At 39.9% G+C, this 25,744-nt stretch overlaps 2 protein-coding genes across 6 annotated transcripts; one reads left to right on the forward strand and one right to left on the reverse strand.

Annotated features, from left to right (window-relative positions):
* Positions 1 to 562: 562 nt before the first annotated feature.
* On the forward strand, positions 563 to 11,452 carry si:dkey-156n14.3 (zinc finger protein ZXDC). Of its 2 annotated transcripts, none has more exons than XM_015348309.2 (10): positions 563 to 2,578; positions 3,500 to 3,652; positions 5,346 to 5,424; positions 5,541 to 5,671; positions 6,456 to 6,626; positions 7,020 to 7,708; positions 8,514 to 8,613; positions 8,883 to 9,055; positions 9,698 to 9,799; positions 10,362 to 11,452. In XM_015348309.2, the coding sequence occupies exons 1-10, from the start codon at positions 592 to 594 to the stop codon at positions 10,446 to 10,448; spliced, it is 3,672 nt and encodes a 1,223-aa protein (XP_015203795.2). In that variant the 5' UTR covers positions 563 to 591; the 3' UTR covers positions 10,449 to 11,452. The 2 variants fall into 2 exon arrangements, with proteins under 2 accessions (XP_015203795.2, XP_006631152.3); XM_006631089.3 differs by having other exon boundaries at positions 8,514 to 8,601.
* Positions 11,453 to 13,003: 1,551 nt separating this feature from the next.
* On the reverse strand, positions 13,004 to 23,866 carry cfap100 (cilia and flagella associated protein 100). Of its 4 annotated transcripts, none has more exons than XM_069189441.1 (16): positions 23,733 to 23,866; positions 22,826 to 22,903; positions 22,141 to 22,227; positions 21,613 to 21,713; positions 20,478 to 20,667; positions 19,754 to 19,821; positions 18,451 to 18,614; positions 17,853 to 17,933; positions 17,166 to 17,338; positions 16,612 to 16,729; positions 16,217 to 16,268; positions 15,681 to 15,832; positions 14,810 to 14,945; positions 14,230 to 14,432; positions 13,342 to 13,435; positions 13,004 to 13,149 (listed from the first exon to the last, which is right to left on the reverse strand). In XM_069189441.1, exons 2-16 carry the CDS (start codon positions 22,896 to 22,898, stop codon positions 13,036 to 13,038), a joined length of 1,806 nt encoding a protein of 601 aa, XP_069045542.1. In that variant the 5' UTR covers positions 22,899 to 22,903; positions 23,733 to 23,866; the 3' UTR covers positions 13,004 to 13,035. The 4 variants fall into 4 exon arrangements, with proteins under 4 accessions (XP_069045542.1, XP_069045540.1, XP_069045541.1 ...); XM_069189439.1 differs by having other exon boundaries at positions 22,826 to 22,914; XM_069189440.1 differs by having other exon boundaries at positions 22,826 to 22,952.
* Between the last annotated feature and the right edge of the window lie 1,878 nt (positions 23,867 to 25,744).

Raw genomic sequence — 25,744 nt, forward strand, 5'->3', positions numbered from 1 at the left:
AACTTCTAATTTCTTTCTATCTACAGTGATTTCTTCAATACCGAAGTTATTTTTTTCTTAGTTTTTCACATGATGCGACTGTTACATAAAATAACAGAAGATACACCCTGGAGTCTAGTGCAATTTAAACCTACAGAAATTAAGATCACTTTCAAGAGCAAGTCAGCTCTATCAAAATGGGGAAAACGACAAATACGAAATCCCGTATTGTTGTATTGATAATAAAACCACGGCTGTGTTATAAAAGGGGAGATACTTATTTAATGATACGCGTTTGAATACAGCTCTGCTGCAGGGGTGCCTCGAAGTGTTATCTAGTCAATAACACGTAACGTCGTTTGTATTTCACCCCCTTTATACTACTTTTGCAATGGCCGTTCTCACACTAGAGACGTCTTACGCGTTCTTTTTTTCAGCCATCATCATTACAGAGATATTATGTGGTAAGTTAATTTTGATAGCAGTCGAAATGACCACGACTCTGCTCCGTGCCACAGTTTGCCCCTAACTTCTGGGCAGTGACAAGAAGTCTCTTATTACATGTTTGTAGGGGGCGGGGATTTTGTGTGTTTCTGCTACAGGGATACCAAGATGGAAATCCAGGGGCTTTTCGCAGCCCAAAACATACATCAACAACATGGCGTCTCCTGTAGGACAGACCAGCCTCAGCCGACCACAGTCAAAAATGTTTTCAGACATTCCAGTTCAACCGACTGGGGAAAAGAACAGGAATCGCACCAACCGGAGGACGGCAACAAAAGACCAGGGACCTCTCCATTTCGACTGCAGGCAGAAAATGGCAGCGGTTTTGTTTCTAGTCCTAGGCACAACCTTACTGTCAACACATCAGCACCGACTTATGCGGCGATCGGGCTTCGTAACGTGAGTAATCTGCAGTCATCGGGTGCCAAGGAGCAAGACGGCCGGGAAGCGGGGCTCAAGGGTGACTTTGAGATCGAAGAAAGCGGGCTGTATCTGGCCTTTCCTGTGCTGCTGTCGGAGGAGTGCGGCTCGCAGCAGCCGCCGCCTCAACCGCAGGTTTTACGACAGCTGCAAGATGGCGCCACCCTGCCGCAGCCATTGATGTGCGAAAGTGCAGCCGCTCTGAATCCCTCCAGCAAAGAGAACGAAGAATTCTACGTGGTTTTCAACATTGTCCAGGACGGGGAGAGCAGCAGCTGTAAAGAAAATGGGCGCTCCCTCGCCTTAACGAGAGAGACAGAGGACTCGCCGAAGGGAACCAAGGACGCCGTGATGGAAACGCAGGCTTGCACGATCGCCCCAGAAGAAAAAATGCCAAACCCCGCAAGCCCCAGGAAATCCTTCGCCCCTCTCAATCTGTCGTGCAACAACGAAGGAAGTTGTGAAGTGGAGCGTGGGACGGGAGTAAATGCGAAAGGGCGCCTGGGTTTCGGTTACGATTCGGGGGTGATAAGCGTTATGGCAAACGCGAACAAAGGTAACCCGCCGTACCAGGCGTCGGATAAAAGTGAGCAGCACGCAGCGGGCGATTTCCCCCAGCCGCCAAGCAGGAGCCATGATTTGATTTCTGACGCCGCCGCCTTCACGGATACCGTTCCGTTAAATGACCGGCCCTGCCAGGCGGGGGTGGAAAACGGCCAGGACGGCGTTCCCGACTTCCCCGGTCCGCACAACGGCGGAGGGGGCTCCCCGGACGAGTCGTTTTCGGGAACCATCATGATCAATAACCAAAGCATTATCGTTACCATAGAAAACGGGGTTTTGACTCTGGCCACGCCTCCGTCGTCCGGCCACCACAGGGACGACGCTTTTGTGAACCTGAAGGAACAGCTGGGCATGAAAGACAGCCAGGACATCGTGCTGATAAACTACGACAATGCGGCCAAAACGAGCGACAAAGCGCCGGGCCGACATAACGCCCCCGGGGTGAGTTCCGCGCAGTTTGAAGAGACGAGACCCAGCTTGTCTGTGACCGATTCGGGGCTGGGTTTAAATGGAGACTGCTCTATTTCGGATCCCAATTCCACGCTGGATTCGTGCGGATCCGGTAAGGACCAGGATGAGCGCACCTTATGTCCCCTGGACGAGACGGATATTGTCTGCCCGGACTCGAGAGACGGACAGCAGGGGTGCTATGTCGTCACGGACAGCGGGGAATTGCAGATGAAGCTGGGCGACGGCAGGTCGATGATGTCAAAGAAAGGGGTGCTGGTGATGTACCACTGCACGCAGCTCAACTGCAGCAAGACGTTCGACACCAAACACAAGCTCAAAATACACTTGCTGTCTCACACAGAGGACCAGAGGCCTTTTAAATGCACGGTGGAAGGGTGCGGGTGGTCCTTCACCACCTCGTATAAACTCAAACGCCACCTCCAGTCCCACGACAAAGTGCGGCCTTTCACGTGCGAGTGGGAGAACTGTGGGCGAAAGTTCACCACCGTGTACAACCTGAAAGCCCACATCAAGTCGCACGACCAGGAAAACACGTTTGCGTGTGAGATCTGCAGCGAGCGCTTCCGAACAGCTACCAAACTCAGCAATCATCAAAGAACTCACTTCGAGCCCGAGAGACCTCATAAATGTGAATTTCCAGGTCAGTCTGGTTTTAAAAACCCTTTAAAAGAATGACAACTAATTTCATTCAGTGTTATTACTATTCGGTTGTTTTCCGTTTTCAATGTTGTTTACCTCAAAGTGGAGCTAAGCAATGCAGTGATTTGTTTTTGGGTGGAAGCCTCAAGCAAGACTCCTATCACATGCAATATGATGCACTAATATATAAACATGAATGTCAATACAGTTGAGCAGTTATGTGCATCTTAGAACGTGGCATGATCTACACTTTATTCTTTACAAAATTCAAAGTTATTGATTTAGTGGGCAGTCAGATGGTTGCTGTCTTAACGTTGCATTTATATTTTCACGGCCACACAGTTCCATTTAAATTCCATTGTAGGGTCTGTACAAAACAGAATTGTTTGCCAAGTGAAACCATGACTGTTATTGGGGGGAAAAAGTGTACCTGCATGCATGTGTATTTTTTGTCTGAAACCTTAATCCCATGTGTAAAAGTTTCACACACGTTAAAAAGATCAGATTTAAGTAGTGCACAAATTGTTTAAATTTGTTCAAATAAATGTAGCCTATGACTCTACACAAGAGTAATACGAGGTTTCATGCAAAACCATTTCTTTTTTTCAGATGCAGAAGAGCAGATAGGACAAGTATATGAGCTAGCCATTTCACTGTTTTCACATATTAATATCTTATACACCTTTTTCTGGTAAATAAAGTGATGTGCAACATATATGTTAACAACTTTTCATCGCCTTTGTTCTTTTGGTGCTTGAAAATGAAGAAAGCCCACTAAACAATTTTTATCCTCTTAGTGCTCTACAGTTTTTGTGAAAGGAAATTTGCAATAAACTCACATCAGCAGTGGTGCAACAGTTCTCATTTCAGGTATTGAAATTGAAATGGTAATTTGTGACGTGAAATGTGTAATGTCTTTTAGGGTGTGAAAAGACTTTCATCACATTCAGCGCACTGTATTCTCACAATCGCACACACTTCCGGGAAATCGGCCAGTTCTCCTGCACGTATCCCGGCTGTGACAAGCGATATGACAAAGCCTGTCGGTTAAAAATTCACATGCGAAGCCACACAGGTAAGAAATTGATGCCACTGAAAGGCAAGGATTAGATTTTGTTTGTGGTGTGATTTTGATAAAGTGTGCATGCCTGGTAGGGTTTGACAGTCCTGGAGGGATACTGTTTTTCTAAAGTTTCTGAATTAAAAACATGCTCAATATGGTTGTCTATGCTGTGTATACACTTTTATGCAATCCCGTTAGTGTTTTAATTCTCCATCCCAGTTATTGTTAACTACCACTTACTACTAGACTATGAGAATGCTTGTGATCCAATAAAGTTAAGTTGCTTGCCATTATACACTTGGCGCAGTATAGATAATCAAATTATTTAATAACAAAGTATTTAAATGTGTGTTTATATATACAGTTCGTAGGGTTTATACACACACCTATTGAAACAGGAAGAAAGCATAGAAAAATGTACAAACTGGATAATGTCTTGCTTAAATATTTTGAAAATGTTATACTGTGATCTTAATAGCATTGCAAAGTCATATTTTCATAAATAACTGAAGTGCAAAAAACATGTGGGACATCATGTGGAAAAATGTTTATTCCAACCCTTGTACGCATTTTGTACATTCTCCTTTTGGCATGGATTACAACTGATACTATTGTAATATGCTACGATATTTTGGCACTGCGGAGAGGGGCTTTTTGCAAAAGGCATTTTCCTTCAGGCAAAATCTCTCTTGGTCCCAGACACTCCAGTTTTTGCGTGTGCTTTCCTGAGTTTGAGCCACAAATATTCAATTGAATCAAGGTTTAGAGATTGAGATAGTCAGCAACATGTTTTTGTGTGTCAGTTAACCATCCTTTGTCATTTTGGATTATTGTTATGCTCAAATGTCCCATGTTCAGCCAAGCACGAGCTTTTTGGGAAAGGTATTTGGATAAATTATCCCAGTAGGCATTGGAGTCCATGATCCCCTCTTATCTCAACAAGAGTCAAGGAGTCAATGATGGGTGCTACAGTGCTAAAGTGGTAGATTCTTCTTGATTCTTTTATAGCCACCCCTGACCTCTTGGAGGTTAGTGACCATCTGTGTGTTGCCTCCAGGGAGTTGTCTGTTCTCTTAAGCATGACGATGAATGTTATTACTGAAAGTCCTCCATGTTTTATGTGTTTTTGTATCCAAGGGAAAAAGGAAGCCTTTGGAGACCCCTCTGTCTTTCCAGAAGCCTAAAGTTGAATGTCTAAAGAGCAAAATATTAATGTGAATCTGTTTGTTGGGTTTTGTTTAGAGAAATACTTCAGAGTTCTTAAAAATTATGAACCTTGCTTTTTTTTTAATTCAAGTTAATTACGATTTTGCTTTTTACAGTGTTATTAAGATCACAGTATAAAAGTGGTTGAAAGAAAACAACGTTTCAGCTGCGTTCTTCTCTTTTCAGCATGGAATAAACCTAGTACTTGTTCCTTTGTGGCCTACGCATGCTGACGCAGCTGCCCACCTGAACTAAAATTTGTAGACTTTTGTTCAAGCAAAACTGATTATGGAATGTGAATAAATCCGCTGAGCACTATAAGCAACAACAGTAGAACGGAAATATAAATACATATATAAAATGCTACTATTTGTTAAATAACTTTTATAATATTATGAAACATGTTGCATCTGACTGAAAACCTACTGATGCCACACTATTGTATTGATGCCTATTGTATTGTCGATGGTATTGTTCATCTTTTTGTGCTTTTTTGCAGGTGAACGACCTTTTGTTTGTGACTTTGAGGGATGCGGTTGGTCATTCACTAGTATGTCCAAGTTGCTGAGACATAAAAGGTTACGTGTTAAAATCCTCAAGCACTTTGGAAACATTGGGATTATGATTCGGGAAGTTTTCTCGATATCTTGAAGCTTTAGGAAGCTCATGGGTTTTCTTTCGTCTGTGTACACAGGAAGCACGACGACGATCGCCGGTTCACCTGCAAGGAGGAGGGTTGTGGCAAGTCATTTACTAGGGCAGAGCACCTGAAGGGCCATAGTATCACCCATCTCGGAACGAAGCCCTTTGAGTGTCAAGTAGAAGGTGTGTGCCCGCAGATATTCTGGTCAAGAACTTTAAGAAGGAAAAGCTCATCCCATTGAAATCTGAGAGGTTGTAATCATCCACTGTACATTCCTTCGCATTACAATTTCACATTTCACCACTGGAGGGATAGATAGATAATACTTTATTAATCCCGAAGGGAAATTGATGTGTTACAGCAGTCCAGCCCACGACAAGCAAAACAGACATCAGAATAGTTATAAAACAAAAGACAAACAAAATAAATAAAAATAAATAAATACATAGGTGTGTGCAAAATGTGCTGATCATAGTCGCTGTAAAAACAATAAAATATGTGCAAAATGTGCATAGGTTTATACAGACTGATTGTCCAAAAAGTACAATGGAGTAAACATGCTGTCCATAGAGGAGCAAATGAAGGGCTAACAGTCCTAGCCTAGGGCAGCGTTATACACCCTGACCACCGGGAGGAAAGACCTGCGGAAACGTTCCCTTGAACACCGTAGCTGGAGCAGTCTATTGCTAAATGTGCTCCGCTGCCCAGTAACAGTCCCATGAAGCATGTATCATACCTTTAGTCGTAGAGATTTAATAAATATTTTCTACCCTTCATTCAGATAATGAGATCTGTTGTCCTTAAGTGTATTCTAGTTGTGAGGATAGTTTTTGTTAAGAGAACTCCTTCACACTCCTGTAATGTCTTCCTGGTCTTTACTGTTTCCCTCTTCTATGTCTTTTATGGTGAACATTTCAGATGGTTGCTGTACCATTGATTATGCGTAACATCTGCGTTCTGTTTCAGGTTGCTGTGCAAAATTCTCCGCTCGGAGCAGTCTTTACATCCATTCAAAGAAGCACCTACAGGATGTTGAAACATTAAAAACTCTCTGTCTAGTCTCAAGCTGTAACAAGCAGTTTACATCCAAAAGCAGCATGAAGAGCCACATGGTTAAGCATCACAATTTTAGTCCAGGTGAGTGTCTTTTTGGTTAACATTCCCCTTTAGAGACTCTAGAATGAAAGGATGCAAAGCAATCCCCCACCCAGTAGTTGTCAGGTCTATCTCCTAGTGATTGCATAAAAGGTTTAAGCTTTTTGTTCACTTTGAATTAGTTTCCGATAATGATCATTAAATATTGTTCTTTGACATGTAGAAGTTTCTTTGGGGTGTTTTTTTCTTTATGAGTTACACATGCTGTTAATTATTCTGCTGTTTATGCTGTTGTGTAATTATTTTGCATGGTTTTGAGAGCTCATAGTTACGTTACAGATGTGATCTGCGTATTGCCACCAGGGGCAGGTTTCTGACCTGAGGCCAAAAAACGCTGGTCTGGAATTACAAAGTGATTCTTTGTCATCTTTTCAGATCTTCTGAACCAGCTGGAGATGAGCAGCTCTTTAACCCCAAGCAATGAACTGACCAGCTCAGGCCAGGGTGACCTGGGCAACATAGACATCACCTCCCTGTTCTCCAGTGTGCCCACCAGCAACCCAGGCATTGCCATGGACATGTCGTTGGTGAACTCTGGCATACTGACAATTGATGCTGCCTCTGTAGGTGCCACCCTTGGTGGAAGCATTGCTGTCAACAATACCCCGTTGGCACAGGCTGTGGACCCTCTTATTCTGACAGCGGGCGCCGACATCACTCACGGATTGGACAGCTCCCTGGCTATGGGCTCTAACAGTGGTGTCCTGCCACAGGGCACCCTGAACCTTGAAGACGTGCAGACTGTCAACCCTGAAGCCTTAGGCTCCCTGGCAGCCCTCTCGATGCGGACCCCTTCCCAGGATCCTCTGCAGGGGCTCGGCTCCTCCAGCACCCTGACCATCGACACGGCCACGCTCACCCCCTCTAGCAGTCTGGCAGCCAGCCACGTGCCCGAGCTGCTCACACCCACCAAGGTGGACCGCAGCCTGCTGAGCGGCTCGGACGTCATTGGGCAGCAGGAGGGCAGCAAGGTGGTGACGCAGTTCGTCTTCTCCAGCCCCACGGGCAGCTACAGTGCCCAGAGGGATGTGGAACTCAATGCTGTGTCGGGCAGCACTTTCCTGGTAGGTGGGAGTTCACTGCCGCCATCGAAAAGTCAGAGGATGGGCTTAGACTCAGTCGGCTCTTTTAACCACCTACAGAGCGCAAATTGTAAAACCAGTACTTGATGGAGTCGAAAATTCCTTACAAGCAGGAATCCATCACTCAGGGAGGCATTTGGAATCTGCTGTTCCTGGGTATGTTAAAGTAATGTTACAGTCAAGGCCATAGCCCTGTTATTATACTTAAAACTTTTTCTTTGGAGTCGGACAGATGAGTAGAGCAGTGAAGGGTGGATAGTATTGCTTGTTCATTTTTAATTTAAGGATTTAAAATCTGTGGAGAGTAGGTATTTTAATATTTTGGCGTAGAGTCCCCACATTGTCTCAGTGAGCCATCAGTTAAAATTGACAGAACAGATTAGTGTCTTTTTATCTTGTAAGCTTCAGTATAACCATTTGAACAGACTTTGCAGATAGGAAAACGGTTTTCCTAAAAGAATTTTCTGATTACTGCATATTCCTATATCTTTGTCTTTGGTATACTGTATACCTCTCCTTTAGTCATGCACATTTTTATTAATTTATCTGGCTGTTGCTCTATCCTGAGACATGCATTTGTACCTTTTTGTATAATATAAGGTGGGGCATTTTACCAGATCCTCTGACCAGAGTGTCTTGCTCAGAGGTGTCCTACCCACGATTCCGATTTACTAAATCCTTCCGAGTAACAGACCAGAGCCCAAGTGCCCGTTCCACTTCTGTCCCAGTCTTCACCTTTTGCAGTGTTGCTCGTTCTTTAATATCTTTTGCTTGTTTGGCACTTCAGGAGAGTGGCGGTTCAGCCCGAACAGATTACAGAGCCATCCAGCTTGCCAAAAAGAAGAAAAAGCAGAAAGGATCAGGATGTAGTCCAGGTAATCATTCAAGTAAGAAATGTTGAGTTAAATTCTGTTCTGTCGCAACTAAATCAGGTGGATTGGGTACTACTGTCACGTTATCTTGTGTTATTTCCTCCGTTTCCATGAGAAGGCGTTGATCAAAATCAGCTTTATGTATCGCATAGCTCTATAATTTACACATTTAACCCCCCCCCGAAGGCATCCAGTTTAATTCCGAGAGCTGCTGAGGACAGTGACACCTTGCTTGTTCTTGTTCTGTTAAGTTATGTGCTCGCCTCTCTTGAATTTGCTTTCAGGAGGCCCCAGTTCTAGCCAGCGGAAATGCAAAAGCGGTAAAGGGAGTTCGGCCACGGTGCCTGCAGCCAGTCCCAGCGGGCGTTTCAGCGAAGGTGTGGTGTCTCCCAGTGGCGGGCTGACGATAAGAGACACGGCCACGGGGGCCCAGTATGTTCAGATCCAGCTCCTGCAGGTGAGGAGGTGACGCAGTTCACTTCCCAGGGAACCTCTGAAACTGCAAAGCCTCTGGGATCCAAGGGGAATGAACGTCTGGTCACAGAAAAGAGTTGAATATGCCGAGGCTAGCATAGCTCGTGAAACATGGTGGTTGCTGTCTTATATTACGGTGTATCATCTTCAAGGTGCATGAGCAGAATTTGTGTATCAAAATTTCTGCATACACACATGCGGTATACCCCATGTATGCATCAACATCCAGCAGGAAAGGTGAACCTTAGTGAGAGAGAGAGAGACGGGGGTCTATTTGTTTTTGTTTTAGCAGGGCCTTTAAGAAATTTGTGACTTGGATTATAATTCGTTTACTGTTAGCTGATAATAAACCCCACAGCATGTGGCTCTTGTGAGATTTGGATGGCCATACTCAAGATCAAAGGCAGAAAGAAATGATATGCATAGACCCCTTAGTTCCAGGAAACAGGATAGTAAGAATAAAATGCTGGACTGTTATTGAAATGAGAGCATCTTAAGGATTATTAGCACATTATTCTAGCACATTTGTCCCATTTAGATTCCAATCCGAGTTGAATATATTGATGCCTGGGAAGCTCTGCTCTTGGTAAGTCTTGGTGTAATTCACCTTTTCTTCTGACCTCAGGATGACCCTTCAGGCGATGGAGACCTGGCGTTCCAGCTTAGCTCACAGACCTCTACTTCACACTCACAGCTCACTGTTGACCTTCCAGTCAACATTCTGCAGGTATTTTCATCAGTGGACAGCATCATGTCGGCGGCAGACATCATAAACATTTCAAACTTGCTCAGATGCACTTATATTGTTCAGTCCTTTTGGTTGGTTTACTGTATAATTTGACTTATTTTCCTAATCAAACCTTGGTAGTTGGCTATGGGTAGGATTGCTAACACATTCATGGCAATTCAAGATCTTTCAACAAGGAAACTTGGATTCATTATACAAAAACTAAATGTTCGACTTGTCAAGCACCAGTCCGTTTCGGAACTGAGTTCAACAAGTGCTTGTGTATAATATCTGTGGCCATTAATTTATTTGGGTGTATTGCAAACACCTTACAATATTGAAATGCCGAAATGCAGTTATTTTTAACAACATTCCATGGATTGAAGAATTTCAAAAAACGTATGTTGTCTCAAAAGTATGAAGTTGATAGTTTGCTGACATTTTTTAGAAATGAGCTAAAAGGTTTAGAATGCAAAATGAAAATCAAATGTGTTTCCATCGTAGTAGATTTTCAGTACAAGCATGCAGAAGAATAACTGAATGCATTGTCGTGTTTCTGCAGGAACCACACACATCAGCCGAAGATGATGCTGGCTCAGATAATTCACAGTTTACAGGAAGCACAATAAATTTACAAGATCTTGAATAAACCTTGGACAACAAAAACCATCCTTTGCACTTTGATTTCAGTTCTAATGAGCGTGATCATGAAGTTTGTATACATATGGGTCACAGCAGAAGCCTTGACAGCATTATTTACTTGTAGGACAAAGGAAACTGGTTAAATCTTATTTTTTTTAAACATTCTATAGAATGTCTTAATGTAGTCCACCGTGCTGTTTATCCATTTTGGATATATATAAAATCTAAGGAGGCTCTGGTTATGTAGGTGCATCACTAGTTTACATTATAGTGTTGTAAATGTGTAAAAGCTTATCTGCATTAAAAACATGCAGAAAGTTGTGCAATAAGATGCATAACAGACAATTATATTGATTTATATACTGTAGTATGTACTATATCAATTGTCTGCCTTTACAAAGAATTCTGCTTTACTATAGGAATTCAAAATATACCTTTACTCGAGGGAACATGAACCTGATGCCCATATAAAGTTTTATATGTAAATGTTTTTATCAGTTGAAATTTTGTACTTAAAGAAGATTTCAAAATATTGAAATGTGTTTTTAGATTTTTTTAAATTCCTTAGTTAAGATGGACTATTGGATAAAGTTGTTAATGTCCTGAGAGACCATTTTCATTTCAGAATCATATGACAGTCACAGATTAAGTTGTTTTTTTTTGGCCAGTATTTGAAACTGCATTTTTTCTGCAGCATATTTTTAAGCTCCAGAAATCTGTAGCGAGGTTTTAATTACTGTTCCATTCCACATAACTGTGTACAAGAGGGGCACATTCATGCCTTAATTATTAGAAAAGTGGAATTAGTCTGGAATAAACGAAAAGAGTTGACTTCTTCAAGTTCTTGTTCAGATTCTGATTTCATTAAATCAGATAACCGTTCTTCCACATTCAAATGTCATGCCAATAGTAAAAAAACGGATTTTATATATATATAATCTTGTACATGTTATTTATTTCTTTTGTAAAGATAAAAGTTTATTAAAAACAAGTGAACATTTTTTCTAATAACACTCAGCACTTTTGTGGTTTCTTCTTTACTATGGCTTTGAATCATTTTTAATTTTGCTACGTGCTTGTTTGTTGCTGATACTTTTATATTAGAAAGAGTCGCTTTCCTATACACTTAGAACGAAAGTTAGTTGTACAGTTTAAGACAGAAAGTCGGCAAGTTAAAAAGAACATTGTGTGGTAAATCGTCTATTTAAGCACTTGTTTGTCTATTGCAAAGATTTTGCTCCGTTACATTCTGCATCGCACGTTTTTCTTAGTTTTTTGGTCATTGCTATTTAAAAGGTGTTATGTATAGTAACTGCAAACATCTGCCAAAGACAAAAAGGACAGTTGGCAACAAGTGGAGATAACCTTGCTGTGTCAGAACAATTGAGCTAGCAGGCTGTCCATCAGGTGAGTTCAGCACTTAAAGCTGGATGGTGCTCGTGGGTTGTTCAGAAGAAACATTTTTGTGGACGAAAGGGAAAAAATAGACAAACGTGCAAAACGTACTCAAAATAAATGGTTTGTAGTAGCAATATCATCTTGCCAAATGCTGAGTTCTGTGGAGGGAAACACAGCTGCAATCTGCAAAACCACTCACATGTGCAGTTGTAATCATGGTGAACCCCAAGACCTTGCGTGGCCAGAATTGTTTGCAACGGCTGTTGTGGAATTACGTTCTGGTATACTTTTAACTGCAGCCTTCTGCGCTGCATGCAGAAAATACCTGGGCATTCGATCTGTCGCATTCTGTGATTTGGGGTCGGGGGTGTGCTGTTATACAGTCAGAACTTGCCATTCTGCTCAGTTTTCCTTGGAGCAGCCTGAAAGAGTTTTGTTCTTGGCCTATCAGAGCTCCTGGAATGGTTTGGAATGTGTAGTTCCTTTCCACACCCTCGTTGTATGGCAATCATGACAATTGAGAAGGGACTTTTTTCTGCTGTTATTTCAGACCCTGGTGAAATGTGTATCAGGTTCTGTTCAAGCTGTTTGTGTGGTCACAAAGGCCATATGTGTTATCTGGTGGGAATTCCAAGTGTTTCTGCCTGTAATGTTTTTGTCATACTGAACTGTAGACTAGGGGTTGCAAATTCCTTTACGTTTTATAACTTTAAAAATGTCTTTTAATAGAGTGTATTATAACAAAGGGCTTGTGCTGTAACCTACGAAGATATAATAAAGCAGTACAAGCTGAGCAGGGAAGGAGAAAACAGATCCGATAGACCAGAGTCTAGCTCTAGTACTGGAGAGACCCAGTCCAGCAGGCTGTATAGGTAGTTAATTCCTAAAGTCATGGAAGATGTTCATAAGCATCTCTAACTGCATTATAGAATACATTTTACATACAAGTGAGACTAGGAGGGTACATTTAACATCGGTGTAAAAGTATCAGTTTCTAACCATTTTTTACAGTCCCAGTGTATCTGGTTTTGAGATTAGTCTTCAGTAATTGATTTTGTTGAGCTGTTTTGCATAATCGTCTGGTTTGTTCCCTGTGTTGTAATGCCAAATACTTGTTGGTGACGTTTGGGGGGGGGTGTATTCATTTTAGCCAGATAACTGATCTTTCTTAAGTCTTCATTACTTTTAATCTTGTTTTAAGTGAAAAAGTACAGCTGCTCCTCTTTCTCCTTGTCGGTAATGTCTTGGTCCTTGTTCTCCTTCACTTTGCGCGCAGGTGGCTGTGAGCGGAACATCAGTCTTTTCCCTGCCTAAGAACAAGGAGAAACAATACAATAAAATTCCAAACTGCTCTCATAAAGACATGAGACTTGTACCGTGGCACCCTTATGTTCATTAATAATAGTATAATGAATAATAATGACCCACTCAATGATTGCTTTGAATTCTGTTCCTGTGAAAGACGTGTTGAACAGTGGGGAAAAAAATACATCTGCACTCACTGGTTTTTTTATGTCCACCTGGGCTCTTTCTAGTGCTTTGCGCAGTCTCTCCTCCTGGTGCTGCTTCTGCATTTTAATTTTCTCCTCCCTTAGCCTGAAAGTGAAGTACAGAAAGTGTCAACTGATTTGCTTTATGAAAGGGAAAGAAAAACACATAGACCTTACAAAATGAAGTTGGTAGTGTTTCTGATGTATTTATGTGCATTTTGCAGGCATAGGGAAATGGTTTAGGAGCATCACACATTGAGAGCACAGAAAGATACTGCTGTGAAATTGCTGTTCTGCTATACATATACTGTATGTCATATGAAGATGATGGAAAGGCTGACACACTTTGTATATTTGCTCTATTAAGTTTGCTGTTTCCAAAGAAAGAACAAAGGGACACACGGGTAACCACATCATTATATAACATACAGTAGGTGTGCTGGCACAATAGGTATAGATGCATTGACACTGTAAAAATCACTATGTTTTGGGGAAAAAAACACAAGTGCACATGTGCCCCAAGTGCTTCTTCCAGCATTCTGTTAAAACCAGTCATAGGTGCAGTTCTACCATTTCACATACTACTGGTAATACTGTTAATAGACTCATGGATTTCACCATTTTAATGTACAGTACAAGCACTGGGTCATCCGGGGCTTTACTGAGAAGATCTTTAGGCCCTGTGATTAAAATAAAGGTGTTATATTTATGTAAAAAAGTTGCTGTTGAAGGGCCGGTTGCTTTGGTGATACTATGCAAGTTTGAATTACAAGTTGCAGCTCTCTCACATCACTCCGAACAGGCCATAAAAGAGCAAAGCTTCATCTGCTACAGCTTGGTAGTGTGAAGGTTTGTGAACCCAGTCGTGGTACAACACAGATCTGCGGCGGGAGATCTCACTTGAGGCGCCGCTCCTTCTCCTTGGCCCTCTCGGCAAGCTGCACTTTCTCCCGGGGGATCATCTCGATGTTCTCGAAAAGCTCGTCCAGCCGGCCCTCTATGGAGGCGAGCATCTGCAGCGTGCTCAGGTTGGCCTCGTTGTCTCCGATGCAGGTGCGGTACACCTCCTCCACCTTCCTCCCCAGGGTCTCCATCATGTCATCCTTGGGGTTGGCAGAACACACGTGGAGTTGGGAACAAAATCTGGAAGATGCTTTGCTTGGATCCTTGTCAAAGTGTTTAGAAGCTACTATTTATCAATAGAGTAAAAAAAAACAACGAAGTGCCTCCTCACATTTGGAACCGTTCACATTATCTTATACCATTTTAAATGAATCCATTTAAACAACTTGCTTAGCTTGAACATTCGCAATGTTTAAAGCTGGAGATGGCAAGTCATGGAATGTAATGGTGGTGTTTGAATACAACCTCCAACATGTTCAGGAGCTGAAAATAAAGAGTTCACATGTATCCTGTTATTAGGACAGTCTTGATCCTTGGCCATGGGAATGTCAAACTCTTTTGCGATCCAACGGGTTACCTGGTCTTCCGATTTGTATTGGCCGAAGGAGAACAATCTGGCTTTAAGCTCCAGCTCTGCTGCCCGTTCCTTCTCTCGCTCAATGGTTTGTTTTAGAATATCTATCTGCTGCTTTAGGATTTCGGTCTCCTGATCCCTGGTAAACCAAAATTGAACAATATGGTTTAGATAGAATAATCCAATATTCTTTTTACTCTGCGTATGTGTGTTGTTTTCATTTAGTTCTGAGCACAAATAAGAGTGAATTCTGCTTGGGGAGGCTTATTGTATCATGTGCCCTCTCTCATTAGTGAGAACAAATTGTCTCGGTTTTTCCCAAGTGTCTTTAGTGAATTTACTGATCTGTCTGTGTAAAATGACAATAAATCATCGCACCCTAGTTTATGTAAATGACTGTGGTTACAGGATGTGTTGTCATTTCATAGTTTATCCCAAAAGGTCATCTACTGGATGAATTCAGTGATGCAGAAGACCTACTGTATGTTCAGAACAATGTATACTTAAGAACAAAATCTAAATAAAATAAAAAAGATCATATCACATTATCAAAGTATTAGAGTCCAATGTCTGCACATTGCATGCATTAACACATATTTAATGAATTTCCAAGAATTCATTAAATTAATCTTCAATGAACTCAGGAATTCATTGAACATGTGTTAATGCATGCAATTCTCTATCTAGATAAAGTATAACAATATACTGCAGGTTATAAGTTTTAAAGTACATGAACTAGTTACCCTGTACAGTTCTAAAGGTTATCTGATGCTTGAGATCAGTTTGAGTCTTGTGTATTGTTAATGGTTAAATTGTTCAGAAAAATAGGAGAGGGACATTTACTTGGCCCCCCCAGAGGAAGAGAGAGACTTACATCTTTTTCTGGGTGTTGACCATGGTGTGCTTGAACTCTTCCAGGGCTTCCTCTGTCTCGCGAGAGTTCTGAATGAGAGAGAGGTTCTGCTCCTCCAGTTCAGTCAGGATGTCCAGCAGCTGCTGGGGCTCGGTGAAATATAGCTCTGGCTCCTGGGGGAAGTGCAGACTCAGTGAGACCACAGTGGGCTGACTGGTATCCAAACTGATTCAAAGAACACAACCCAGCAAGGACTAGTCTTCAAACACTCAGCTTCCAAAGACGTCTAAAAAACAAGGTACCTTTCTTCCCCTAGGGATTTCAACAAACCAAGGAATGCAAACAAGTATTGTATGACAACACACAGTTCAGTTATAATGATGAATTATTTATGATTTCATATATCTTAAAGGACTCTCATTCAACTGATATGCTGATTGTATCAACCCCGTAAGAAATCCAGGCCAGGGGTTGTCTATTTAGCAGCAGGTCATAGTGCAATTGTTGCTGAGCCTCACAAACATCATTTTACAATAATAAAAGAAACGAAAACTGACTTCGACGGCATCATCAGATGAGTTGTCTTCATCTATCTGGGATCTTGAACTCCTGAAATATAAGATTCCTTTTCAGGGTATATTCACAGCGACATGGTTAAGATGCAGAGAAAAAAAATTAAACCACACCTCAAATGACATATTACATGTGATTTATTATGTTTTCACAATATTTGTGCAGCATCATTGGATGTTTTGATTGCACCTTTTAGAATATGCAGAATCTGCAAAAGCTCCGAGAATTAAGTTAAGATTTTTCTAATATCTGTCTAAGCAATATAGGAAAATGAATTGGAGGTCATTTGGAACTAGAAGAAGACAGATATTTTGCCTGTGAAAAGCTACAAATTTGTTCTTGGAAGACAAAAAACAGCAGGACTCTTCTGAACACTCACAATTTCCTACTGGAAGAAGAGGGTTTAAGACTGTGTCTTGAAGACATCCTGGAATCCCTCACGGATGTTACCTCTCTCCCCCCTTGCTGTGTGACGTTCGAAGACCTGCTGTCCATGCCTTGAAGTGAGCAGACAGAGGAATCATGAACCAGCCTATATTCCTCATTTGTTTATGTTTTACGTTTTTTTTTTTTCCCTCACACAGGCACTGTGACAGGAACAAGCCTGTTCTGACTCATTCTGACGGGTGTCAGTGCCATATTGCTAACGATTTCCTGTAATTAAAATTTTATTCCATCTGAACTTTATAATGCTATTTACAGTTGTTTTGAGTTACAGAAATGTTTGCATTTGTCAGATCTAGTAGAGGGTGAAATAAAGGGGTTTTGATTAAGGCTGCCACTTGGTATTAATTGGCACAAAATACAATGCCTATCTGAATGGATGGCTCCTTTAGCTTCAGGCTATGCTTCTTTTAAAAAAAAAGTTGTTGTATTATCCAAATAGTTCAGTTACAATTAAAGGTGGAAATCCTGAGTAGCAAGAAAACATACGCTTATCAGAGTGTGTGGCTCTCACTTCCTTGTTTTTGAGCTCTGCTCTGGCTTGCTTGTTCTTCCGATGCTTTTCCTCATATTTCTGCTGCCACTCCTTGGGAGAAAGCTTCAGCAGAAACTCCTTGTACGTCATGTATTCCTTCAGGATATCCTCATACTTCGAAATGTCACTTTGAGCAAAAGTCAACACTTAGAAACAAACAAACTGGGGGTTTCAGGCCTTATGACCCAAAATAGGTCTGATCTTTATTTTTTTTTTGCATGTTTCACTCTTGCAGAAAAAGGGGTACAATTGCTCAGTAAGCCATATTTGAAAAGTGCCAGCAATCCTATATTCTTCTTTTAAGAAATAATTTAAAAAAATTAGAAACAAAATACAGTGAAGTTAAAGTATTGCATAAATCAGACCAGGATATCAGGGTTTCTCGCTCTAGACTGCTTAAAGCTTCATTGTGATTGTGTAACATAAGGTGGTGGTCTTTTTCAAAAAGTGTGGCAAAATGACCATGTACAGTAAATACTTAGCTTGGCCTCATATTGCCGTGTTACACTTTTGCTGGTTTACAAGTACTTCAAAAAAGTAAATCAAATCTGTTTCAATAAATTTGTCATGTCTGATCCATGAATGTAGAAACTAGAAATCCCATGATAAAAGTTAACCTTTTTCATATTTCTTACTCTTACCTCTTAATTGACACAATTTTTGCTGAAAGCCTTTTCTTTTCAGCGACCTTCTCCAGTTTCACTTTTGCCTCTTGCTCTGCACTTGAAAGACAAGATAATAGCCGAAAGCAGTCAAAGCATATTATGTGTCAAGACCTAACAAAACAAATTGATTCTATAATTCAGTGGCTAAAGCCAGTGAATCAACAAATAGAGCGAAGGACAGGTTAAGAATAAAGACTGTATTTTCTTTATTTTTAGGAACACTTTTTCAATCTCTAAAAGCCTTTTTTTCTAGTTACCTACTCTACTGTACTTTATTCTGAAAAACATTGTTAGGGGTGAACATTTGCCAACGAACTGGTGAAAAGGGGTTAATGTTTTGAAATATCAGGAAAATTGTCATGTGTCTGCAATTTTAATTATTAATGAACAAACTCATATGAATTATGCATGTGTTCCTTCTAAACTGTGTCATTTATAGTCTACTCATAGCTAGTGAGTTTTAGTAAAAGGAATTCTGTCATTTTCCTTAGTAAAACATGAGTAAAACAATATTTTTAAAGGGGTTATCACTGGAGGAATGATGACTTGTTGAAATTGAATGTTAGAATGTTACATTTTGATGGCTTCCACTGAATTTTTGTCATTCTCTTTCAGAAACTCGTCAAACATGGCAGCGTCATCTTCAAGGAATTGCTCAGCCTTCTCCAGTTTGCTTTCTTCAGCTGCAGCCACCTCATCCAGTTTGCGAATTTCATCCCTCTTAACTGCCAAGGAGTACTGCAGGTAAACAAGCATGGAGAAGAGATGATTACTGTTTTCCAAGAATTCCAAATTTAAGTTAATTCAGGTGGCCGTCATTGAGAGTCACGCAGTTTTACTTGTGGGCTCCAACCAAAGTGATTTCTGTGCTTTCTCTTTTCTTTTTTGGTGATTAATGGGGTGACAGAGAACGCTTTTTTCCCCCATGTACTGTATCCCTACAATGAAATAACTCATTTTTGTGAAAACTGCCCTTGAATTTAGTAACTGAAAAACTGTTTTCTTTGATTTGTTGTGTTTATCACAAACCATGATACGCAGGCATGGTGGTAAACAATTACACATTTCATTTTATCAGGAAGATGCAATTGCACACTTCTGTTCATAACTTTTTATTTTAACTATAATGACCTGAGGGGACAATAAATTAATTATTAATTTATTGCATTAATTAGAGTGAAATACACAGGGTGTTTAATTAAGGCCTCGAGTATTCAAAAACGACTACTAATTTCGTTTAGGCTAGATTGAAATAAATGGTATTAATGGTCTTTCATTAAAGCCCCTTGCTGAAGGGAATGCTTGTATGATAATATAAAACGGAAGGGAGTTTTGATTTACAGTTTTTACCATATTAAAAACCATTTGTGCGTTGGTAATTACGAAGCAGTCTTCTGTTTCAAAAATCTTACTTATATCTTATATAAATTCAAAGGTAAAGCTTTCATTGCTGTAAATAAGTCAGCATGAAAATGTAACAGAAGTGCATAAAGTAAATGTATCCTCTGATAATTCTGTATTGCAGTCTACTCTATACAGATTATTTCTGGGGCTTTTTAACCTTCTTTGCTTTTGCGCTTTGTATCATTTTAAGGAAGAAAATCAATACTGTTTCTTTTTATTGATCCAGTGGTGTCAGGAAACACTAGATGGCACTGGAATCAGAATTGAAGTCCTGAAGAGACTATTTTAAGCACACCCCCTCTTAGCTGTAAATAGCTAGATCCTGTTAATATGCAAGCTTAAATGGATTATGTTTTCCTACAGATAGCTGGGCATAAGTGAAAGGAAATAAAATATACTGCAGTTGTGTAAGAACTCATAGTATTGTATTTGGCAAAAGAAATATGGGGACTAATAATGAAGATCATCCTTACCTGTAACAGAAACATCTCTCTTTTCTTTGAAATAAATTCATTTATGCTTTCTCTTTCTATATTGCGATCTGAAAAGGGAATATGTCATTATTTTGTAATATTATCTCTGTATTATAAGTTCTTGAAGCTTATTTGACAAATTACTTATACGGTTCTTTTTCTAATTTTATATTTCCAATTGAGAATGAGAATCACACCGAATTACTAAGAATTGAGAATTACTTCTCAGTGTACACAGCCAAACTGATTTTTGGCAGCTCTTCAGACAATTTTTGTCTTGCCTTAACTCCTTTCAGACACGCAGGCTCCTACAGTACATTGCACTCCAGACTTTGGCTATCCAGGACCAGAGTTATAGACCCTGTTGTTAGATGTTCCAGGTGGCCTCCACATGTCTATAGCTGTTGCTAGATCCTCACGGTATGTGATACTTCAGGATAAATCAGTACATTATTGCAATACACAGTACATTTGAGCAAAACCTAGAAAGCATACCTGCCTGTTGATTGGGCTGTTGGATATTATCTTATAGGTGGAAGTGTCCAGTCCTGGTCCTCTAGAGCCCATTTTGTGGTTTTCATGATCTCTTTAAAATACCAGCACCTGATGAGCTGGTAGGAACTTAACAATTTGCTTCTCTAGAACCGAGCTGGAATGAAAATCTACAGACACTACCTGCCTGCAGGACTGGACACCCCTGTCTTACGGAGATACTGTACCAAACCTCTTGTCATGGCCAGTTTCCACGTTGGATCATCTTTGAGAGCAAGCAGTGCCTCCCTCTCATTTTTGTCCTTCGTTGTCATTTCTTCTCCCTCCTTCATTGCACGCCTCGTCTCCACCCTCTTGGTGTTCATTCGACCAGCGTAGGTGGTTTTCTCATGGATTTTAAGCTTCTTCTGCTGCTCACGCACCTGAGGATGAAAATTAATTCTGTAGTCAAACTCATAAGATACTAAGCAAGGAGGGAATTTGAGAGACATATTTAATAGGCTTTTTATTCTCCACAAATGAAGCAAAGTTTGTTTCAGACCGTTTCTTGCGGTTTAGAAACCTGTGTTTTTTATATGTTTTCAGTAATAGTTCTATGCAACACAGATATTGATCTCTTATATTGATATTTCAAGCTATCTGGGCTCAGATCAGACAACCATAAGTTACAAATAGAGAGAGATCAGAAGGGCTTTGAAGATAAGTTCTTGCCTTTGATGCCTTTTTCTTATTTGCTGGTTTGTAAACTTTTGATGTGTTGATAAAAATAACCAGGGCTTGCTGAGTCATAGTTGCTGCTGGACACATATTAATGTTGCTGTACTGAAAAGTGATAACAGAATTTGTAGTTGTCCTGTATCAGTGATCACTCATGAAATGTCATTGTTTTCCCACATTTTTCTCCAGTAACATATTTGTAGAGTGCTCGACTATATTTCCAAAAATAAGTGGCCAGGTGCATTCCAGTATTAAAGGAAATGTTCCTCCCTACTCCTGGGATTGGATTTTTCCCTTAGTTTTTTTATTCAATTTAATACCTGTATTTCAATAGTCAGAAGCAATCACTCACAAAGCTCATTCTTCCCTGATTGTTCAGTCAGTGCAGACATGTTTTAGAAGAACCAATTCAGATCCAATAGGGTATATTGTGACATTGAAAAAAAAAAGCTGACATTTTCAGCTCTGAGGCTTATAATTGTATCGATCTACTGTAGCATGGTATCAACAGTATCCTCTCAAACAACTGTATCACAAATTGGCCAATAGCAGCTTTAGCAATCTCTTCTCCATTCAGAACAACATGCATTTGTTTCTAAATATAGTTTATATTAAATATTTAGAAATATACAAAGATCAGTTTCATTTACAAGCTTCATGCGTTCTCTTTCCTTGTCCCTTAGGAGGAAGATATCATTATCTGCAGGAAGTTTGAAGGGATTTTTGTTGACCTGGTTATCATCTTCTGGAACTGTAACAAACAGAGGTGGGTCATTAAATAAAAACAGTATGAAGACATGATTCAGTACATCTTCATTAAAAAAACAGTAGCTGTATTCCTTTTATATTTATAATTATATTTATATTTACTTATGGCAGATAATTTTTCTGAGATAATTGTATTTATAAATTGTCGATAGAGATCCATTTTAAAATAATGTTCTATAGAGGAAAGTTCATACCAAGCCTATTGTAAAAGCCAGCTGAATTGAATACTGAAGGCCTGTAATATTCACTTAAGCACAATCTCCATATCTCTAAATCCAGGTGACCCTGCAGCGACAGTTGTCAATACACAGTCCAGTCCCTTTATCCTTTATATGTTACTTTTGCTAAATATGTCTGCTTAATGATTGTAGTTTTGTTAAGTTTATTTACTGTAAAATGATGGATCCCACCTGTGACTACAGACTTTGTTTCCACGCCTGACTTCTCAGAGGGATTTAAGGATGCTGTACCAGATCGCAACAACGTTGTATGTGCCCCTTTGTAAGACAAAAAATTCTTATCAAAGTAGATTCACAGCTCATAGAATGGCATTTCCTGTACAAAATGCATTTAAGGATGCAAGGATGCATTTTCTTCTAAGTCCATTTTATCAGTAAGCATGTGGTGTATCTCATGTTCTTAAACTTCTTTTACTTACACTAGTTCTATCCAACTTCAAGCAAAAAAAAATGTACACTTGTTGTAGCATCACACACAGAGGTAAAGAAAACACTAATAATGTCCTTATTCTAAAAGCTTATACAATGAAACTCCCTAAAGCCACAATTAATATAGTTCTACACAGACAAAACAGAAGAATATGCACATTTTGTATTTGCATGTAACAGCATAAGCTGACTGTATTCACAACGTCATGGTTCCAGTGGCTAGGACATCGAAAAACTGGGGCACACGCTCAGAACCCCATGTCCTGGAACCCCCTGGAGGTCAAAGCCCAGACCTCAGACCCTTGCCAGTAACTCAGACAAGCAGAACAATGCAGCCACTCTTGATCTTCATTTCCAAGCAGACAAATTTTTAAAAAATCTCGAGAGAAAAAAAAATCACAACTGTACTTCTGCTGAAAGGGCTTACTTGACAGCTTCCCCGAAGCTACGGTTTCTGGAGATCCTGGAGAGGATGGGGCTAATGACGGGGATGACATCATGGAACCTGGGTGTGGTCTAGGAGAATCAGAATGGAAACAAGGCAGGTTTCTGTCCTGCAGAGTACGGTGAGGGAGTTTCAGAGAAAAGTGTGGTCTTCCCTATGTGAGAACTCATGTAATTCCTTTGGAATCCTTACTACTTGCAATGATTAATCAGTGCCCAAGAGTAAAATAAGTATAGTTTAATAAGTAATATTTATTGAACTAAATAAAGTATTGTATTGAATAGCCACTTAAGAAGGAAGAGCAATGCTTTTCTGACTGTATGAACCTTGAGAAGTTGTCTTTTCAGGCTCAGGGTATTTTTTAACATTTTTTTTTAAATAACAAAAAAAACAAATGCAAATCCTTGTACAAAAACTGGACACTCTAAGTAGATACTGGGTATACGTACCATCTGTGTATGTGTGACAGAGAGCATTGGGAGTACTGTGGAGTAGAAGTTGAGATGCTGCTCTTATACTCCAGGGCAACTTCACTTCTCCTCAAAAATATCCAGTAGTGTAAAGGGGTCAAATGTATTTTTTTTTAGATAAAAGCCAAGGCAGTGTAGTGCAGCGTAGACTAATACAATTTCATTAGACATACCAGGAAATGAAGGCGCTCTAACAAGAGAGCAGAATGCATTGTCATTCTCATGTAGGGATTGTTACAGGGAATCAGAAAAGGTAATGTCCGATGAAGTAAAGGTAATATAGTATATAGATATAGTAAAGGTTACTAAAGCGTTTAAATTGTGCAGTGTAGTTTAGTGTTTTGTTTTTTTTTGGGGGTGGGGGGGTATGCCTTTTAGTCTGAATTTGTATTTTTTTAATAAAATAAAATGTTTCTTACCTTGAATGGGAAATCCCTTTCTCGATCAAAAATTCTAACAAAACGCCTTTTAGCAGAACTATAAAGGGTTCGACCCTCGCTTAATACTGTTTTTCTTTCTTCGCCCTTTTCAAAGTCGGACCTTGTTCTCGTTGTTTACGTTACCCTGGAAACAAAGAGCTGCTATTACCCCAGCAACGCCGACAACGTCACAGTTTGAAACAGGAGTGTAAATGACGTCACAATTAAAGTGTGAAGGCTTATTTTTCTACGGTAACAAAGTTTCTTCCTCTCCACCTTAATCTTATTTCGACAACTCTAGACAGTTATGTGGGACACATATGATTTAACTTCACTTAAAATGAAATCGGACATTTTTGTGTGTAGTACTGTCAACATTTTAAGGAATAGTCGGTATTAGCTACATTTGGCCTAAAGCGAAATTACTTGTCAATATCGCATTCTAAGGAATGTGTTTTGCGATAACAGAGGAATGTAAAAATGTTAAATCAATTGATATTTACTTTCCAAGTGATGTCATGCGTTTATTATAGTGTGTCTTGTAACAAAAGTCATAGAATAATAGGGCACAGTATTTGACACTTGAAAACCGTAAAAGTTTTGATTCAAAAGTGGAGTTTGAGATTCCCACCGTCATGGCACTGAAGTGTAATATTTCACTTTTCTTCGCCACACTTACTGTAGTTTGTAAATTAGTCTGATGTGCAGACCTGCGCAGTGCATTATGTAACAATATACAGAACTGTAGTTCACCCCATCAAAAAGTGAAATGTGTGTGTGTGTGTGTTGGGGGGGGGATTGTAAAATTTCAGGTTCGACGTGTAAGTGTATAATAGATTTCGCCTTGAATTTTCTGTGTAATGACTCAATATTTCTTAGAACTACGATTATCGCACGATGGACGTCGGGAGACATACACTGTATAGGCAACAGCGACTGTCCGGATCCAGAAAAAAAAGTATTTAAAATTAGGAAAAAGGGACACGTTTGAGTTGAGTTGCTGTTGCAGTTCTGCTGAATGCCAAGCGAGGTCAGGAAAGTTCTGTATCTCAGAACAAAGTTCACCAGAGCGCTCGAAGAGTTAGCGGTGATCAGAATCCGACTTTATCTGCACATTAGGAGAGTAAGAAGTACTGTATCAAAAATCATGCAGTGTTTAATTTGAAACTATAAATCGTATTGTGAAGTGCATGCAAGTTTTGTAATGTCCAAGTTGATAAAAACTGAATACAAATCAATATCTATAGTCAGATCTTTCCTCAGATACGCATTTTACTGTGTATACCAGGTCATGATTATTTCATAAATGATACCCAAAGGTTATTTTAGGGTGAAGTGTAGAGGTACCTACATTTCTTAAGTAGATGGAGATTGCCATCAAATAACAGAATTCCAGAGTGAATTTTAAGTCATAAGATCCCTTATTCTGTATACAAGCTGCTATTTTCATTAGTGCAGGAGCTTACACTATATGTATAGGAATATTTCGAACGATGCTTCTTAGGGTTTGGACTATTTTTCCAATAAAAGAAAGGACACTGGAAGAAAAAAATATAATTTAGCTTCCAGTTATCTTTATAAGATTTAATTGTTTGGATTGACTGATCCTTCTCAAGGAAATTTTGAACGTACTGTAAATGGTCTTCAAAACTATTCAGTTGTTTTGCAAATGTGGCACAAAGTAAGATGCAAGAAGGTGGCGCTATTTTCCGAACTACTAAAACAATTGTCTGGATGTGACATGATTTCTTATAGGAAAACCTCATGGCTCTGACATAATACAGGTAGGTATTGAACATGAGATACTGTATGTGGATATCTTGCATGTAAGCTGTAAATATTACCCCCAACATACCATGATAAAGGTATTTTTTTCTTCAATGATTCTTTTATTTAAGCTGTACACATTTCTGGTTTATGAATCAGACAAGCTATGTGTAGATTTTGGTCATGCCGTTTAGTGTTTCCTAACATTAAAACAAATCAAGTGCCTTTTTGCTACGAAATCACGT

The sequence above is a fragment of the Lepisosteus oculatus genome, chromosome 4 (genome assembly GCF_040954835.1).
Source record: "Lepisosteus oculatus isolate fLepOcu1 chromosome 4, fLepOcu1.hap2, whole genome shotgun sequence".
Classification (NCBI taxonomy): Eukaryota; Metazoa; Chordata; class Actinopteri; order Semionotiformes; family Lepisosteidae; genus Lepisosteus; species Lepisosteus oculatus.